Genomic DNA, 20733 nt, shown 5'->3' on the forward strand with positions numbered 1-20733 from the left:
CAGGTAACTTTGAGATTTCTAATTTTCCATAACTCCCATGAGTTGGAATCAACTCTCAATGGTAGTGCTCAGTCCTGCTAACACTGAATGTTAGACATTCAGATATTAGCGGCTGCCAGTCCCTTAGCTTGAAACAAGTATTTTGTCATGAATGGTTATGCAGATGGCGTATGTGGTTCCTAGGGTGCAAAAGTCAAGGGTTATTTGCATCAAGACCTTTCTATAGTATTTGGCCACCACATCTTGAGCTATGGCTGCCTATGAGGGCTTATATGGGGGGGAAAGGGTTCCTACGGCTATGCTTGATACCAGTAAAACCAACCCTAAATCAGTGGTTCTCAACCTTCCTAATGTCACAACCCTTTAAAACAGTTCTTCATGTTGTAGTGACCCCCCCCAACCATAAAATTACTTTCATTGCTACTTCATAACTGTAATTTTGCTGTTATGAATTGGATGACCCCTGTGAAAGGGTCGTTCGGCCCCCAAAGGGGTTGCAACCCACAGGTTGAGAACTGCTGCCCTAAATGAACTGAGTTTGGTAGCTACATACTATGAGACACTAGAAGGCAAAGTCATGTCTAAAGAATTGCTAATGTGTTCTGGTAATGATTACATGACAGGCACCAAAGTATCCCCAAATCTGAATCAACAAGACTGCTAAGTAATACGTGGATTGAGTAACAGTGACATGGGATGAATGATGGGGAAGGATAGGAGCCTGGGTTCAAAACTTGATTCGCAAGGTTGATGTATTCTGGCCGTTCTTTTCATGTCTCTCCCACCCAACCTATGCACACACTGTTTATGTATTGCTGTTTCAGGAACTGCTGGTACATATGCCAAAAGTTAATTTGATTTTTTTTTTTGCATATCTTCCACTAATATTCTAAAACATACCTTTTAAATTATGCTCACAAGAATAGTACCATTTTTAAAGTGCAATTTGTCTTAATAAAAAATATGGCCCGGCTGTGAAATGGTGTTTAATTGCTTTTAAAGGCACCAGACAGTTATGATGCCTATTTTTCATTAATTTAGATTATTTTTTTGGTCATTTACTTTACTTCCTTTCATTCAAACTGCTGTGTCATACACCAAGATTTGAAGGGACTTCTAATTTTCTTATCAGCAATCAGCTGCCACTGAGCGAATCCTCCCCCACCCATAGCATTGCTGTCCTACAGGACACATGGTGAGTTTCTGAGTAGGAAGTCTTTCTCCTCAGGAGCAGCCAGTGATTTTAAATTGCTGCCCTTGAGGATCACATCACAGCCCAATGTGTAACCACTATGCCACCAGGGCTCCAAGAATTTGTATTTCTACACTATATCTGAAACACTGACCATAATTTGTAATGAAAATGGGGCAGGGGGGAAGGCATTTAGCAAGTTCTTGCATAAAACTTGATTTCTAAATTCCAATGTTGTCATTCTTGGTGTCAACGTACCCTTTTGCGATATATTACTATATAAATATATTAATGCTCTTTGTAAACAAAATAAAAACTGTGATAGTAGGCCCCTCAAATTAAAAACAGAGCTACCCTGTGAAATATTTCTCTGTGCTGTTACATTTCACTCAAATCACAAAATGTTCATCAAAAAGATTGGCCAATACAGCACTAGCCAAACCCTCAACAAGTAATATACTTTGCTTCATCTTGAACACCTCCTTTAGCAAGAGACTCGGTCAATTCTGATGCAATCCCATTTCATCTTTTAGACATTTTCATTGTCATGAAATGGTCAAGAAGCTAACATCTTAAAACTACATTCTTATGTTTACAGACACTAAGCACTGTATGGGACGCAGACCCGTGCTTCCTATCGCCCTTCTTCAAATGCAATAAAGGACCCTGCCAAAGTGAACTGGGCTCTACCCCAAACTCACCTGTAGCACATTTACGGAACAGACATATTCCTTTGCACTCAGGGGGAGACACGTGGAGTGTGAGAAGCAGCAGATGACTGCTACCCCAAGGTCATGGAATTAGTGGATGCTAGCCTTTGGGTCAGATCTCTTTTTTGTTCAGATATCGTGCTTTGAGGGTGCACAATGAACGGTGACCTGGGATTACCATACAGTCACTATTTTAATAACTGTCTTGCTTTCTTACGACATGTATTATTCTGCTGAGCATGGTTCTGACTTAATGAGTGTTATTGAAAGTTTTGCTCTATTACCAAAAAACCATTGTTCTGAAACTGTAACTCTTTAAATACATAGCTTATATATTTACTTGTAAACTACTGGTCTCCTGCTGGGCAGTAAATCTGGGATAAAGCAACACATCTTTGTTTTTTAGTCCACTGGTCCAATATGATGCACGAGGGTAAGTTACAGGGGAAATACTTTGCTTTCAAAATCCTAGAGAATAAAGTGAGGAAAGATGGAAGATTAATGAATTCTCATTAAAAACTACTGTTATCAAAGCAGCTTTCCAAGAATTTACTTACTAGGAGGTAGTTTGTCATTTATGCACTTTCATATAAAAACATACACCAAAAACCCTTAGATTTTAAAATACCAGGTAACCTTTAAGTACAAAGATATCTTAAGTACACATACTAAACATTTACAAAGGTGTGGTTCCCCTTGTCCAATTATTCTTATTTGGAATACTTACTTTAAATGCAAAAATCTGAATTAAGTATCATGAAGCAATAAAAATTCACAAAGCCAGAAACAGTTTAGTGCTCACAAGTTTATATTTTTAGGTTTGATAAAGATTCTTGTGTATTTTCTAAATACACAGACAAAACAGTTTTGGAAGTTTACATACATGTCTTAGGACACTTATACTAGGTAGGTAAATTACATTAAAAAAAATTGGTCTTCGTAAAAGATCTTCCCGAAGAGCTTTTACAAACAGCAGGCAGAACAAAGTGTTCTTTTACGTTTACACGGTTTAGAATGATTCTCCCATTTCATAATAGCCCCAACCACCCTCTTGTCACCCCTAAATTTTGCTCTCAGTAGCCAGCAGACTCCAAATTTAAGTACCCAATGTCATAAAATTCATGGCTAGAAACCATCTTTCAAAGGGTGCATATATCCCCAATACATTTTAAAAACCACTTAGAATTGTTCAACTTCACGTGAAAGCAGGGATACAGCAGGAAAAGAACCTTCCATTTTAAAGCCTACAAAGACTAAAAAAAGACACCTGCTAGTTCTAAGCATATGTTGTGTACCATAATTAAGTTTAAGGATCTGGGTGACTAAACGGCACAGATAAAAAGTGGGGTTCGAAACCAGTTGTTAAAAACCATCTTTTTGAAAATGAAAAGGCAACAGCCAATTAATAGCATGGGCTACATTGGGTTTGGTTACGTTTACAAGAGTCAAGTGACAAAACAATTGCTTTATTGGATGGGAAAAGTAGTGAGGATAGTTATTTAGGGGGGGAGCACAGATTAGACACCCAAATCCTGAAAATGGCTGTTCGGATGCTTTGTAAGGGAAACACATCTCCATAAGTAAACTCCTTTCTCAAGAGCTGAATTCTACAAAAGTTAACTAATGGGAAAGGTAAGGGCTTTCAGAATAAGGCCCGATTAAATCCTAGCTCTAGCACTTAAAAGCAGTGTTAAATCAGGCATGTTTCTGAATTTCTCTTAGCCTTTCTACATCTATAAAATGGAGACAATAGCACCTACCTTATAGGAAATTCAGTAAAATCATGTAAAGCGCAAGGAACAGCATACATAGGCACTCCATGTGTACCAAAAACAAATGGTAGCTTTTGGAATCATTATTCAGAAAAATAAGTCTAAACGTTTCCTGCCACGTTCAGAAAATACTAAAAATATAAATAAACCTTGAAGTTTTTAAATTAAGATTTTTTTTTTTAAACTTGTTTTCCATTACACTCTCCCCTATACTATGCAACTTCAAAATCATCTTCAGGCCCTATCTACAAGGTATTATATTAATATAAATTTCCAAGACTGTATCCTTTCATTTCCTACTTTCTTGCTCCATTTTTATAGCTTTTTCCCCTCTTGGCTCACATTGATTAGTTAACAGCTAAGAAGTACTGTGCACTTAATATGTACCAGATAGTGTTGTGTTTCCTCCCTCTTCTCAATCAGGATGGCTCAACCCAAACCAGTTAGTGTCTTACCCCCAAATTACTCATTACTTACTGTTCAGTTTCCCCTCTCTTAAAAGTTTCTTTTGTTTTTGGGTCTAAATGGCTAGAGTGCTAAAATTGAGCAGAACATCTAGTGAGTATGAAAAAGCAGGTCAATCAATAACTAAGACAAAGAAGGGACCGTACGGAAGTAACTGTCTGTGAGAATCATTAAGAACCAATACATGATCTAGATTTGTGAAAGGGTCTGTTACTACAGTAAATATGAAAGGAATAGTTTATACTCTTCCCCTTCATTAAAATTAAAATCTCTAAAATATATTTTGCTTAGAATATAAGTTACAAGAGAAAAAGTCAACAAATGTGACCCACATAATTCTGCCAGGGCTCCATTGACAATATTATGAGTATTCCATGGTTGCCTCTCTGAGACCAATCATAAGTTCTTAATATCTGTCAACTTCCTCAAATTGTACAGTAAGTCAGAAAAAAGAATACTTAAAAAAATAGAAATGTCCAGTAGTGTACCTTAGTACTAAAAACTATTTTTAAAAAAGATCTAGAAAGGAAAAGGCAGTCCCTTCCAAGATCTTAAAACAAAATAAATTAGGCAGTCATCAAGTAGAAAAATTTGTCAACTTTTTTTCTGATAAAACATTTACTTTAAAGAAATTTTATATAGGCTGAGGCTAATAGTCAAGCGTATAAACATTTTTTTCCCCTTTGGATTATCTTTCTAAAAACAAACTTTTAAAAGTATCATGATTCAGTTGACTAAATAAATATATAGTCAAAACTGTCAAAAACACAAAATAGGCAATGGAAAATTATAGATTATTTTAAATTAACAGTAACAAGCCAGCTACATCAAACCTTGTTTCCAACTAAAACCAAAACAAAAGCACAACAATCCTTTAGTGTACCAAGTGTATATTTCAATTTACTGTATGCACTCTAACACAAATTTGGTCATAATTTACCAGATATACATAAGTGATTGAAAGTAAAAGAAAATTCATTTTCAAAAGAATAAGTTTGTATCTTAAAGAAAAGTACATTAAGAATGTAACGCCAAGTCCAGTTTCTATGCAATAAGTGACCTGTAGTCTAATAAAGCGGATTTAAGTGATTTCAAGATATATATCTTTTCTCTTTAATATATATTTATATATAGACAGATCTACCAATTGTAAACTATGGTTTATTTTAAAGGAGGGGATAAATGGGGTGAGAGAAATCTTTATCCTATACTTACATATTCACAAAGCAGAACATTGTACGTTTTAAAATACTTTCTCATTCATAGTATCTCTGCCCAACTAAATTCTACTTTGGACCCCACCAAAATGACATTTCTCATCTGACTAGAACACTGAAGATATAGTCTTTAGTTTTGAACAAAAATCAAACCAAAGCTAGTCCCCTAACCTGGTTTACAGTTTAGATGACAAAATGTGAATTCAGCCATGTAACTGTAATTCATCTTTGACTTAACCAAGCAGAAACATTAAATCATCATTCAACTGAAATAAGAGACATTGATAAAAGTTGTCTCTTAAAACACACCAAATTATCCACTTTGATCAGATAGAGCACCAAAAGGATTATATTTGTCAAAACACATTTTCCACATGACTAGCATATTTTTTGTTACCTGATACAAAATAGGAAACTATACTTAGATTTTATTTAAAAGGTGAAAATATGATGTCCCTCAACCTGGTATAATATACATTATGTTCCTGATAAATTCTGTCAATATTAATATTACTAAGCAAAATGTAGCTTTGAGTTCAATGATTGATTATTCAGTGATTCATTTGCCACCAGGCTAAATAAAAATTTAACTTAATATATTACCCTTTGTACCCTGAAGATTTTTTTAAACAAAATAATAAATTGTAAAGCCTCTCAAATTTTGAGATTTTATAGACAGTTAAATCATGGTTATCAGTATAGACTATATCAAGGAATGATAACTAAGAAATACAAAAGTTAAATTATTCACCACAATTTAAAAAATATTTAATATCCCAGGTAAGTATGAAACAAAAGAGAACATAATTTTTGTGTTATTTTTAATGATAAAAAGGGCACAAGAATAAAAACCTGATAATTCACTTATATTGCATAACAGGCTAACCAAACTGGACATGGATGATAAATTATAAAACAAATCATTCAGTTTACTTCTTGTTTCTAGACTTTTTTAAATTAAGATTTGTCTTTCAAATAGGACTGAGGTAAAGTACACTGGCAAAAAAAAAAAAAAGGCCAACAAGAATAGTGCCAAAGTAACAGATACCCAAAACCAGGACGCCGTGTCAGAAAACGTCATCTATATTTATGTCTATAGTAACCATTTATCAGATTAAAGCAGCAGGAGAAAGTTACTTCTAAATCATAATCATTTTAGTGGTATTTTCAACTTAACCACGGAAACTTTTCAACATCATTCTTTATCTGTGAAGCAGTAAAATTCATGTCAAAGAAGGAAACGGGGAATGGAGGAAGTCAGTTAGTTCATTCCAATAAATTACCTCTCCAGTTCTTATAAGCATGTCTATCAGCACAAAATTGAGAAATATCTAGGCCTAGTGGAGACACTTGGTTTAAGTTATGGAGAAATTAAAATGGAAAATACAAGGTAGAACCAATGGGGTTGAAAAATCCCCTCACTGAAAAATCTGTATTAAAAAAAATAAATAAAAATAAAAATAGAAACAAACCCTACTAGTACAAACTAGCCTGAGTGGTCTGATTGACAGAGTGATTGGGTCAGCTGTCACTGTATTTCCATAAATGTATTTTCTCCACTCGTTAAAGTGGCACACGAGTGTAAGTTCTATAAACACAAGCACTAGGCTTTTCAGAGGACCCAAATAGTTTACTGTATTATCCTATAAATAAAAAATATCTTTACTTTGATAACTGACTATGCGGGGACTCCATGTAATCCAACCACAAGGTGGTTTGCTGTACAGTCCTGTGCAAATATAAAAAAAAATTTTTTTTGCTATAAGGCTTTGACCCTACAGTTTTCACAGCAACATAACTACCATATTATGTACCATATTATGCAAGCCTTCAAGTTCAACATTTCAAATTGTTGATTCATATTATGTCCAAATGCAGCATCCTTGAGTATAGTAGGTCAGTTAATCTTCTAGAGACATACAAACATCTCCTGACTCCTCCCATCGAGATGGATCATTCTGATCTTCTCCATCAGCCAGCTCTTCATCAGCTTCTCCAACTTCATTTTCTTCATATTCTTCATCCCGAGGGAAATCTGCATCCTGTCCCTGATCTACGCCTTCTTGCCCTCCTGGTTGTGATTTATCTGCACAGTCTACACAAACACCATAGCGTCGAGATCCATGTCTTATTCCAACACTGGCTGCTAACATGAAGATCTTCTTACACACCATACACTTGTATTTTTTATCCTTTTTATGCACCTAATTGAAAGGGGGAAAATCCAATAAGCATAGTATGTACAGACAATTTGAACAACTTAAATGAAAGCATGTATTAATGACTGAATATACCACTTACCATTCTTGAAAGCAACTCCTCATAACCAACCTTCCTTAAATTTCACTGACATACACAGTGTTATCTCAAGCATTAGTTATTATATTTAAAGTTACTACTTACCAGGGAATGTCTTTTTACATGTTCTCTTCGAGTAAACAGCTTTCCACAAATATCACAGCTAAATGACCTCACTCCGGTGTGAATGAGCAGGTGCCTTTTTAGTGTCCGTCTGTATTTGGCTACATAGCTACAGTGAGGGCATTTTAACTTGTTCATGGTTACAGGTGATTCACCTTTGAAAGGGGGAGAAAAGATTTTTATTACACATTAGACAGATTTGTTATCCAAAGTGTGTGCTTATTTTCTATTGCTGAGAGTTAAAATCATTTAAAGTCTTTTAAAAAATATTTAGGAGCTCTGTAAATATAGAGTTGACTGATACTTGCCATTTTCCCAGGTTTCTTGTTTTGGCCAAGATTCTGGCAATAATCCATACTTGAAATCATTTGGCGCACCTGGTATCAGTCCATATTTAAAATCATTTGAAGTACCCGGTATCAATCCATACTTGAATTCACCTGAAGGGCCAGGCATCAACCCATACTTGAATTCATGTGAAGTACCTAATGTAATTAAAAAAGTGATTTTGATGTAATGATGGTAATTAAGACCTGCCTCTTGCAGTCAATAAACAAAATAAATGTAAGCATTTATATAGCCTATGAGAATGGTAGAAGTGTTTAACATAAAATATTCCAGAAAACTGACATTTCATTAGAAAACTAGGGTATCTATATCCTGATTGGTATAGACATCTTATATAAAAACAGAATTTCATTAAAAAATAAAATCTACTAAATTTGTGGGTGAGAAATCACATGAAAAGACTTTTTAAAAGTTGGGGTTTCAAGCGTAAAAGCAGAACTGTCTAAACAGCTGCTAACCTATCGCTAACTCTGTGATCTTATTACACTCATAATCACATAAACTTGTTTTAATTTTCCTGGTACAGGGAAATCAAAGATAAAGAATATGGCAAATCATATATTTTTGGTTCTTTGAATACTGGACATTTGTTGGTTATTTCAGACATAGTGGAGCAAGTAACTGTTTAATGTCCTTATGAAGCTCAACCAAACTTTTAACTCTGTCCCAAAATAAAAGGCCACAAGGTAGAATCAGAACAGTGAGTGTCTGAGTGAATCTGTGCCTGAGGACCTTTTACAGGAATAATCTCCGAATTTCATTTCACCTTGAGTTCGTAATCCCTTGGATCTGGCAATACAGAAAAGATAACTGTGAATCTCCCCTGGCTATGACTGCCTTGGTCAAATCAATCACCACCAATTTTTGCCTCTGGACCACTGTCAATCGCCAATAACTTGTGTCCCTGGCCCCACTATTGCCTTCCTAAGTGTCCATTCTCAATATAGATAGCTGTCAGAGACATCATTGGTCTGCATTTAAATGAAGACCTTCGATATCTTTAAAACTCTACCTGACCTAGCCCTTGTTCTTTCTCCTGGTCACTCCATTGCATCCTCCTAACCTCTGAGCTAGCGCTCCATGGAAAGCAGATCTTAGTGAACTCACTTTCCTCCGTACCTCTCTCCAGGACACAAGCATAAACTTGATAAGAATTTACTTCTCCAATACCTATCAGAAATACCATCTACAAAGTAAAAGAACATTAAGCTTGCCACTTTGGTGAAATATTAATACACGAAGAATGCGAAAGGGTCTCTAAAGTATTGTAAAGTTGAACTTCATCACTTATTGTGATGTTCTTAGAATGATGTTTTCATACTTGGAACAACTTTATCTATTTGGTCTAATGCCATGCGCCCCCCGCAAGCCATTATAAATTATATTACTAAGAGAACTTGTCTTCATTCTCCCAATGACGCAGAGCCATGTGTAAGACACATTGTTTGAAGTATGCTATTCATGAACTTACCTTTCTTTCTACGTGAACTAATTCCAAAGTTTACATATTGCTCTTTGTAACTCATGAAACCCAATGTCAGAGTAGGCTTCTGACATGCTGCTACTCATGTCAGAAGCAAGCAAGGGATTAACATGCTCTCGCCCTACTAATGATTTTTTTGTACAATCAAAAGTTTTTCACGACTCAGTTAAGACAGGTAAGCTTTTAAAAACTCTTTGGGTGTGGTTTCCCTTTTGGGGGGGTGGGGGGGGTAATATCTTTTCAATAGTCATCTTCAGGAAGCTTCTTCAGAACTATGGCTACATTTCGGTAAGTGAATATTGAATTCAACTTTCTAAGAGTGTCCCAACATATCAAGAACTCCAATTCTATAGAAAAGTTGAAACAATATATCCATATTCCTTTGCCTATCTTCAACAAATGTTAAGTTGTGGCACATGTACTTTATGTGTATACTTACACACTGATTTGCCCTATTAAAAACCGTGTATATGTATCCTAATTCAGCACTGATCTTTCACAGCATTCTCTTCTATACCTATAGCACCACATTCATTAAGTAAGTAACACACACGCCATCACCAAATTTGCAATTGTTACTCTCTACTCCTACTTTTAGACCCAAGGACTAATCAAGGTTGATGTATTTAGCTGTCTCTCCTTGAATCTAGCACTCCCTCTGGTTCTTGTCATTCATGACCTCGGCCTTTTAGTCTGGATCAACTCTCAATATAGCTCCACATGATCTGATATTTTTTCTTAAGGATTAGATTCAGGTTAAACATTTCTGGCTAGCATAGACCTTATATGATACTGTATGCCTCAGAGCATCATATCAGGAGGCTCAATTTTAATCTTTTCTACAATTCTTGATACTGGTCATAATCACTTGATTATACTGATGTTCATGTTCATATCTTTTATTGTATACAGATGCCTTTTCACCTTTAGTGAATACAGTAATTTGTGAGACTATGTTCTTATCTAGTTCCCAACCTTTCACCCATTCAAAAGAGCATTCACTAGTTTACTGTGGTGACTGCAAAGATATTGTGGGGGTGGGGGGAGCTGAAAAATATTAATTTTTTTGATTACATCACACTTAGCACATTTTTCCTCTAACCATTTTTCTGCAAAGGAAATGTTTCCCCCTTGCTATTTTACTTACAAGAGACTCACATATTCTGACTCTACGTGTAACAAGCTTTCTGCAAGGTATAGTTCAGACAAGTATTACTTAGAACCAACTAATAAAGCTTCCACATAGTGCCTCATAAATTTAGGATTATGGATCATTTCTCCTAGGCAGACTATTGTGTCAATTAACTCCTCTGACAAAGCTTAAAATGCACTGCAGCACAGAACTATTTTTCCAAAGTAATTCTAGCCTTTAAAAACAAGCATTAAGAGCTGTAAGAGCCGCCAATGAAATGACTTATAAAAACAAAACAAAAACAGTCACTATTATTTCATATTAAAACCAGTATCATAATTCCCATTCCATTTGTACACTAGCAGGAAGCATTAAACTAATGAAGCAAGGCGCACAGGCTGTGCTTTTGGGTAAGCAATTGACTACTAAAGGCAAGGTAGGAGCTCACTCACTAGTTCATCTGAGATGAGACTTTCTAATCTTGTAAAGATTTTGAGCTTCAGAAATCACACATCATGCTACTATGCGTTGGAACAGACTCAAGAGCATCTGTTTAAGGGAAAGAAAAAGTGGTGGACCCTTAGTATGTTCACAACAGCCAGGTGTACATACCAGCATCATTTGTTTCTTGACCAGAACCAGCTTCAACCAACAAAGCTGCATTCAAATTCCTGTCACAGTCTGGCCCTGAGAGCAGAGCACCTTCCAACTCTGAAAGGGAGATATACAATTTATTATTTTCAAGCCATATTCAAAACAGCAATTCCTTCTTAGATTTGTTCCTTATGCAGACTATATAGAAAGCATATTTATAATGGTTATCTACTGTGTGCTTAAAAATTACAAGGCACAAAAAAGAACAAGTACGCACTCAAACATAGTTTAGGAATGGGTTTTGCAGCCAGGACAAATTGCATTCCAATTTTAGTATCATCTATTTTTGGCTATGTGATTGTGTGGCCTTGGTTTCCCTTATTTTCACCTACCTATATCACAGATTAGTTGTAGGAATTTAATTAGCTAATCCAGTTGAACCCTTATAATGTGGTCTCTGGCAATGCAAAATTCAAAATTCAAGAAAGATGGGGGTGGGAGCATGAGGCATGGGTGGGCTTTAAATCTTGTGGGAAAATTTCATTTTCATTCTATTTTTTTAAATCTTTTCATTCTAATGTATTAAACAGATACCTACTTCAGTGCTGATTCAGAAGAGTAAAGAAAAGACCAATTAAAGTTAGAATAGTAAGGGAAGACTCCTTCCTCTCTCCTACCTACCCCCTTAAAGTACTGAAATTTGTGACTTGGTAATCTTTAACCCTACATGTAACTGAATCTAGAACACTTCAGCCTAAAAACACGTTAGATGTATTCTTCCTGTGAACAAGTTTTTCAGAAATAAAATCACATATATGCTGCAGATTATGAAATTATCCTTCTTTTGAAAAGCATCAGTAGTACTTGGCTCTCAAAAACAAATCTCAATGTAAATATTCCAGGACTGACCATATATGTAATAGTATGTTTAACTTAGGAATCAATATCATATCATTGCTGTATATTATTAAGACCAGCCAAACTACCTAGCTATTTATTTTTGATCAGTTATAATGATGCAAGTTGGATAAAATCCAGTCAACCAATCACTGATTTGACCAAAAAATGACTTTTACTCCATTAAAAAGCAAAGTACAAATTTTCCCTAGTTTTAAGATTGAAAAAAATATATATATATACAAACCTTAAAATGCTTACGGTCTTATTTGTCTATAGCAAAAGACCCACAGAAACACTCTGAGTGGGAACTGACGGTGATAGTGAGTTTGGGATTAGGTTCTCAGGTTACATGTTTACTATTTATTTACAACTAAGTAGCGTATTCATAAGCAATGTGATTTCTTCTGTTTTTAAAAAAATAAGTGCCTTTCTCTGGTTGTCAGGCCAATAGAGGAAATGGGAAAGGGGTGAACTCCTTTCTAGTGGACAAAGCTATAAAAACTTCTTAGCAGGACCAAGGTGAACTGCCATAGCATAGTTAAAAATGGCAATGCTCTACATCCTACTTTGGTTAAGTGTTGCTTCATCTATGATCTCTCCCTTTATGGAGGTAAGAAACGTGATGAAACACAAGGGAACAATTGGTCCAAAGGATTGTCTACGACAAACTAGTCCTCTATGACTCAGACCAGAAAAACTAGATGGTATCCTGCTACCACTACCAACTGTTCTGAAAAGGATCACATTAGAAGGTCCTCAACAGGGTGGGAGAAAATTTTGGAACAAATCTCAGAATTATAAGGGACCAGGGACACTCCTACTTCCCCAGACTATGGTCCTTAGTCACCATTCAGGCCTGGCACTGAACTTTTTATGCCTGTGGCAAAATAAGCAAACATTTAAGATAAAAAAGGGCAGCATTTACTCAAGGACAAAGGACAAAGACTTAGGAAAAGGAGTAATGGAGATGTCGAGCACAGGACACAGTGGGGGAATGGTGTGGTCACCGAGGGGCATGACTTTTAAGAAAACGATGAATTGTGGAATATGAAACTCATCTCTATAAACCTTCACCTAAAAGTTAAAAAAAAAGGTTAGTTGTTAAGTATAAGACTTCTTAAAACAATTTTTACAAATCTAGTGCTAAATCTTTTGATCTCATTTAATGTTCACTACTTATACAATTTTAAATGAAGCCGCTAAGGCTGAGCAAAGTTAAAAAAATTGCAGAGCTTGGCAGGCTGTAAAGATTTAAGTCCAATGTAGGAGACATAACCTTACTTTACCAGCGATAGTTTATACCTTTTTTTTTTTTTGCTAAACAAAAATAAACCTAACTCCACCTAGCCAATAAAAAGCTCTCTAACATCTGAGTGTTGAGTTATCTACTATCATTGTTCACAGTAATACATTTCTACCTTTAAAGCAGCCTCCTTAGAATCATATTAACAATTCTCCCATGTGGCACAATGGTTGAGTGTTAAGCTGCTAACTCAGAGGTTGGTAGTTCATACCCACAAACAGGTTCTACGTCTATAAAGACCGTAGCCTAGAAAATCCTATGGTGGGTGGAGGGCAACTCTTGCACTTGGGTTGTCTGAATAAAAATTCAACACCAACTGCAGCAACAACCATGTGTTGCATTTATTAAATGGAATTTTATTCACAGTGAAGAAAAATCTGATGTGGGGAGCTAATAACAAACAAGAAAATAATGTCCTATATTGGTTGTGGTGATGAGTGTACAGCTCCTTTAGTTGTGAATGAACTACTGAATTGTAAGGGTTTGGATTTGTGCTCAGTAAAACTTTTTTTTTTAAGACGTGGTTTGACATTAAGAATTCAATGGTATTTAAAAAGTTCAAAATCAGCAGAAAGCAAATGTTTTGAGACTGATGGCAACAAATGTACAAATGTGCTTGACACGTGGATGTATGTATGGATTGTGATGAGTTGTATGAGCACCCAAAAAAATGATTTAAAATAATAAAAATTAAAAGTTCAAAATCTTTAACCATCTTCCAAAATATTTCCTGTCATAATTTCATTTTCTTCACATGGAAAACACTAGCAGCATGTTATCTATTTCATAAAGTTGCTAAAAGAAGTAACATTAGTAAATTAAAATATTGAATAAGGTATAAGTATAAGCAAATTAACTAAGTGAACTTGGTCTTTGTGTCACTTTAAGCTTCCTTTTGAACTAATGGGTTAAGTACCCTTCCACATCATCCTCTGGGAAGGCAATGGTACAACACCTGCCAGTAAGTGCTAAACAGGCTTGGGAAGGTCTCTTTGACCACTTTGCTCCTGATTCTCAAAATTCCAAACACAAAGATAGGTGCTGACTAATCCAGGTTTCATTAAACACAAATGTTCTCAAAAAGAAAAATGAGAGAAATTATCACTAAAGGAGGTTTTGAAAGAGCTAAACTCTATTGTATAAAAACTCAGTAAGATGTATTCAAAGTTTCATTTTTATATAGCTATATACTAACAGATGAATCCTGGTGGCATAATGGATTACAAGTTGGTCTAGTAACCACATGTCAGCAGTTCAAAACCACTCATGGCTCTAAGGGAGAAAGATGAGGCTTTCTGTTCCCACAAAGATTTACAGCCTTGGTTCAGTTCTACTTTGTCCTAGAGTATCATTTTGATGGCAGCAAAATGAGATTTTAGAATCAGACAAATCTAAACGCGCACATGCGTGCGCACACAAACGCACACACACACACCCTCCCGCCATTCATTACAATCAGCTTTACACACACACACACACCACCAACACCACCACCCCCCTCCCACCATTCATTACAATCAGCTTTTCTCTCTCACGGGGAGTAATGTATTACATATTATGGAAGCCAAAGAGAAATCTAAACACGCACATAACACACACCCTCCCGCCATTCATTACAATCAGCTTTACACACACACATACCACACCCCTCCTGACATTCATTACAATCAGCTTTTCTCTCTCACAGGGAGTAATGTATTACATATTATGTACTTGTGGAATTTTTGTCACAACTTAAGAGATGCAACAAATAGTTTACCCTTCACTTCAAAGCTCACTGACTCAGGTCAGAAATGACTATCATTTCCTAGCACTTCCAACAATACCATTAACATTGCAGTCTAGTCTGTAACAGATCTCGAATCCTTTAAATGCAAATATAAACAGGCATACCTCAAATGTGTAGTTCCAAACCACCACAATAAAAAAATTTGAGTTTTTGGGTTTCCAGTGCAGTTCATGAAGAGTTGTGGATTACTTGACACTGGGAGACTAATTACAAGCTTAGCAGTTCAAACCTACTACTCACTCCCTGGGATAAATATGAGGCTGTTTACTCCCATGAAGAATTATAGGTGCCAAAGTTCAAAAAGGGCAGTTTGGGTCTGCTCTATATCTATAGGGTCGCCAGGGTTTGAAATCACCATGATTGCAGTGGATTTATATAGATTATGGTTACATTAAGAGTGGTGAACACGCTGTTAAGTGTACAAGACCATTATGAAAAAGCCTGAAATACTGTAAAAAACATCAAAATATGACAGAGACATGAAGTACACATGCTGTTGGAAAAATGGCACCCATGGACTTGGTTAATGCAGGGTTGCCAGAAATCTTCAATTTTCAAAACAAACAAAAACAACTGACATCTGGATACCACAATAAAGCCTGTCACAATACAACAAGGTACGCTCAAGTTAAAAACCATTTGCCACGATTAAAGGAAAAAAAGTTCAGAAGGAGGGCAAGGAATCAGCTTGCATACGAAAGCCAGCTGCGGATAGGGAAACCCTAAAAACCATCTGCAGGGCCCACGCATCACGCACACCTCTGGCGGAAACCCTCTGAACACAGTGCAGGGATATGAATAGCTTCGCTATCTGAGAGCATTATGGCAGGAGTTAGGTTAAAATGTAATACACCTTATCATTTGATCTCCCCTTTTGGCCCATTTTAAAGTTGTTTCAGTTTTAAAATTTTTAATGTTTTCTGCCCTTTCAAATTGAAGTTTTTTCCTGTTTTGTCTAGTCATTGTATTGGAGCTTTTGTTTGCTTCCTGTTTATGTTCTGTATGATTTTTTTGTATATTAAATCCAGATGGGTAGATTGATAGACAGTAAACTGGATTGACGGTTGCCTACCGGCATGGCAGGTAGGGGTAGATCGGACATATAGAGAGCTAACAGTAATGAGAAAAATATATTCTGAAGTTGATTGTGGTGATCATTACCAAATCTTAATATGATGGAATGATTTTAAAATTATGATGTGATAAACAAAAACAGCCCATTATGGAATCTGACTCGTGGCATAGGATTTCAAGGGAAAAAAACTTCAACCTACTAAACTCTCCTTTATTCATTCACATATTCATTAAGTTTTTTCCCATTCAGTTGTTGCTCTTCTCCCACTCCTGGTAAATTTCTGGAAGACCCAACAAGAAAGAATAGAGCTACCTCCTGTGATTTTCCCTCCACCTCTTAAGAAGTGAGGTACTAATCCAGTCTACTCTGGTGTATTTACTGTAAAATCTTACTGATGACAGCACACAGTTCATCTTATTTTTTTTTTTTTTACAGTTCATCTTATTATATCAACGACGTCCATGGAAGGAATTCATCTTGATTGCAATAGTATTACCAAGTGTTTTAGAATGAATTGTGGCTCCAACAGCCCCCCCATGCCTGCAAATATAATCCTATTTATTTGGAAATAGTTTTCTTTTGTGGTGGTGCTAATGAGGTTATACCTGAGGTCAAAACAGAGTTAGGGTGGCGTGTAAACCTAATCACCTTTCAGTCGTGCCTTCTAAAGAAGAGCAGAACAGATTGAGCAGAGACAGCCAGCACGAGGACCCAGTTACAACCCAAAGAATGCCCAAAGCCTGCTCCTGCTGGGGACCCAACACCAGAAATTGGAGAAAGGCCCATTAAAAAACCCTGTTAAGACTTGTAGCCTCCTACACTGTTCTCTGAAGTCACCTCACTTGTAGTATCTTTTGTTGTTACCAAAAAAAACTAAGAACTGAAACACCAATTTTTCCCCCTTTTGTTATGATGCTGGAAAGATATTTTATAGTCTCCAGAAAATAATCTTTGCTTATCAAATGACTTTTATGGGGAGGAAAACTTTAAATATGTTTTGAATAGAATTTAACCTGTGCGTGAAAGCTGTGCCACATTGTAAAAAAAAGATATTGATATTTATAAGGCTTAGACAATCCACTTATACAAGGTGTCCTGGTGGCTCTGTAGGGAAGGCATCTGCTGGGCTCCTAAACTGGAAGTCAGTGGGTCAGTGGTTCCAACCGACCAGCCGCTCCTCAAAAGATGGATTAGGCTGTTTGCTCCTGTAAAGCCTCTGAAGCCCTACATAGGATTGCTATCACCAGAAATTAAAGCAGGTTTTTATTTTTTTGGGGGTGGGGGGTGTTAACGACAATTTTTAAGCAGTTATAGATTCTAAGTTCTTCTATTAGGTGTTGATGGGTCTTTCTGAGTTAAAAATTATGACCAGACCACCTTCATATTACCAACCCACACCCATTTCTTTAAAAAATTCTTTGCCATTTTGAATGGCAATACACCCCTCATTACATACTCCACCAAAAGCTTAGGTGAAAGGTACTGAATAAAGGAAACCTGGAACTCCTTATGAGGAAAACTAATCTAAACACACAAAAAATCCAAAACTCACTGCCATCTAGTCGACAGTGACTAGGGCAGGGTGGAACTGCCCTGTGAGTTCTGAGAACTGTGACTCCCTCTTTGTAACGCTCTCCCCACGAGCGGCTGGTTGTTTCAAAATGTGCAGCCCAACTTACAACCACTGCACCATTAGGGCTCTTAACTATCTGAAGCTCGTAGGCCTAACAGTCGATTCACATTTAAGGAAATAAGTAAAAATTTCAAAGTGCTGCTTTTACTGCCAAAAGAAGAAGAAACTACTCTAAGTCCTTAGCTTATTGGATTTCAGAATTATGAGGTAGTTTCCTTACCATTATAGGAGTCTTGGTGGCACAGTGGTTACACGTTGGGCTGCTCCTTGGGAGAAAGGCAGTTCATGCCCATAAACAGCCACTTACAGAATTGTAGACTCACAGGGGCAGTACTACCTTGTCCTACAAAGTTGCTGTGATTTGGCATTGACTGATGACAGTGACTTTTACTTACCATTCATTAGAAATAATTAAGATATAATTAAGGCTTGTTAAGTGTCAGCCACTGGGCCCCAATCCCTTAAGTCATCACCTTTACTAAAGCCCAAACTTCATGACTGTTTACATACCTTAAAGCATTCACAATTTAAACATAGGATATGGCCCAGATAGTAAACAAAAAACTGAGGCTCAATGCCAATGAGTTGGTTCTAACTCATAAGGACCCTACAGGACAAAGTCAAACTGCTCCTGTGGGTTTCCAAGACTATAAATCTTTGTGGGAGTAGAAAGCCTCATCTGCCCCCCTTGGCACGCTGGTGGTTTTCTAACTGCTCACCTTGCAATGTAGCAGGCCAGTGCATAACCCGCCAAGCCACCAGGGCTCCCTACCAAGTATTACCACCCAAATTATGGAAGAGCAGAAGCTAGGAGTTAAGTCAAATTTATAGTAATTAGAAGTAATAATCCCTTATTTCAAATATTTCAGGAGTACGAGTGGCACAAATGGGTAATTAAGCATCCTACTTGCTGAAAGGTTGGTGGTTTGAGCCAATCATAAGGCACCTATTTTGGAACCTGTCATACCATTGAAATCTCTGTGCCTACAACAGTATCTACCGATTTATTACATGCCCTGTTCCCCACAATGCCCCACTGACACTGAGCAGATTCATGTCAGCACATCCAGAAAACAAAATCCAGATCAGCACCTCACTTATCTGGCTAAATGCAACAATATAAGGGAACAATTCAGTCATCAGTTATTTACGTCCCTACAATTTTAAATCTTAAATTTCAAGCTTTACTTGGCTGAATTTTGTTTTCCAGTAGCAAACTGGCAAGGCAGGGATGAAGGTTTTGCCTATCAGTAATGACCTGTAATATTCTTTTCCCTATCCAGAGTTTTGGGTTTTGCTGGCAGTTTGAATTATCCAACTAAACTCAGTAAGGCAGAAGTTGATACCAAGGGTTCAAAGAGAAAGAAACATTCCTCTAGTTCTTTAATGCTTCCTCCCCCCTCTCATGACCCCAATTCTACCTTACAAATCTGGCTACAGCAGAGCATGTACACAGGTCCAGATAAGAGCTGAAAACACAGGAAATCCAGGACAGATAAACCCCTCAGGACCAATATTAAAAGTTGCCATACCAGGAGAGTTAAGGGGAATTGGGGGGGGGGGGCGATGGGGGAACCGATGACAATGATCTACCTATAACCCCCTCCTAGGGGGATGGACAACAGAAAAGTGGGTGAAGGGAGACATCGGTCAGTGTAAGACATGACAAAATAATAGCTTATTAAAAAAAAATAATAATGGCTTATAAATTATCTAGGGTTCATGAGGGAGGGAAGGTAGGGGTGGGAAATGAAAAGCTGATACCCAGGGTTCAAGTAGAAAGAAAATGTTTTGAAAATGATGATGGCAACAAATGTACAAACATGATAAGAGAGCTGTATGAGCCCCCAACAAAATGATTTAAAAAAAGAAATTGAAGAACTTTAAAAAAAAATTTAAATCATAGATCCTATAACCCATACATCAATTGTATCAAGCACCTTTGTACATATGTTGCTTCATATGTACTTTTCACTACATTTTTTTTCCTCTTTGAGCCCTTGGTATCAGCTTCTCTTTTTTTCCCTCCCTCCCCTGAAAAATCATTTTTACAGTTAACTGTTTACAAGATGTAGGCTTAAGACTACCTAATGAGGGGGGAAAATGAGGAGCTGATGCCAAGGGCTTAAGTGAAGAGCAAATGTTTTGAGAACGTTGAGGGCAACAAATGTACAGATGTGCTTTATACAACGGATGTATGTATGGATTGTGATGAGTTGTATGAGCCCCCAAAGATTTTTTTAAAAAAAGACTATCTAAGGAAGTCCTAGATACTTCTACAAGAGATCTACAAATCCAAATATGCCGAGCAATGCTTGTAGATGGAATGAGTAACTTATTACATCTTCTCAGAGATTCAGGTATAGAATTTTAAAGTATTTTCTTTCACTGAAAAAAAAAAAAAAGACTATATTATGCATATGTGGAAATTAAAGCCTAACAGATGATGTGGGATGTTTACAAAAATATTTTGATGTTAAAAGGGACAAGTTCCAGAGAGGACCACATGGCCAGCCCCACTATGAGACATGATGCCCCTCACTGACCCATGGCCCTGCGGGGGACAACACCAGTGACACTGTGGGAATTGCACCTGATCTGACCCCGCCACACTGAGGCAAAGCACTGGGGGGAGTGCAGCAAAACAGCAGGGGAGGGGAGTAGCAGGATCCCCAGGGAATGATGAGGGTGGACATTGG

General features: G+C 36.8%; 1 protein-coding gene across 2 annotated transcripts in view; it reads right to left on the bottom strand.

Annotated features, from left to right (window-relative positions):
• Window positions 1-2689: 2689 nt before the first annotated feature.
• ZBTB10 (zinc finger and BTB domain containing 10) overlaps window positions 2690-20733 on the bottom strand; it is a 35593-nt gene continuing 17549 nt past the window's right edge. For both annotated transcript variants that reach the window (XM_004697502.2, XM_004697501.2), the window contains exons 3-6: window positions 11353-11451; window positions 8086-8262; window positions 7760-7932; window positions 2690-7560 (exon numbers count right to left, since the gene is read on the bottom strand). In XM_004697502.2, coding sequence (XP_004697559.1) covers window positions 7258-7560; window positions 7760-7932; window positions 8086-8262; window positions 11353-11451 — 752 coding nt within the window. In that variant the 3' untranslated portion in view covers window positions 2690-7257. The remainder of the gene's footprint in view (window positions 7561-7759; window positions 7933-8085; window positions 8263-11352; window positions 11452-20733) is intronic.

Source organism: Echinops telfairi, unplaced genomic scaffold (assembly GCF_000313985.2).
Source record: "Echinops telfairi isolate 266 unplaced genomic scaffold, ASM31398v2 ScPeMD7_1;HRSCAF=3_0, whole genome shotgun sequence".
Lineage (NCBI taxonomy): Eukaryota > Metazoa > Chordata > Mammalia > Afrosoricida > Tenrecidae > Echinops > Echinops telfairi.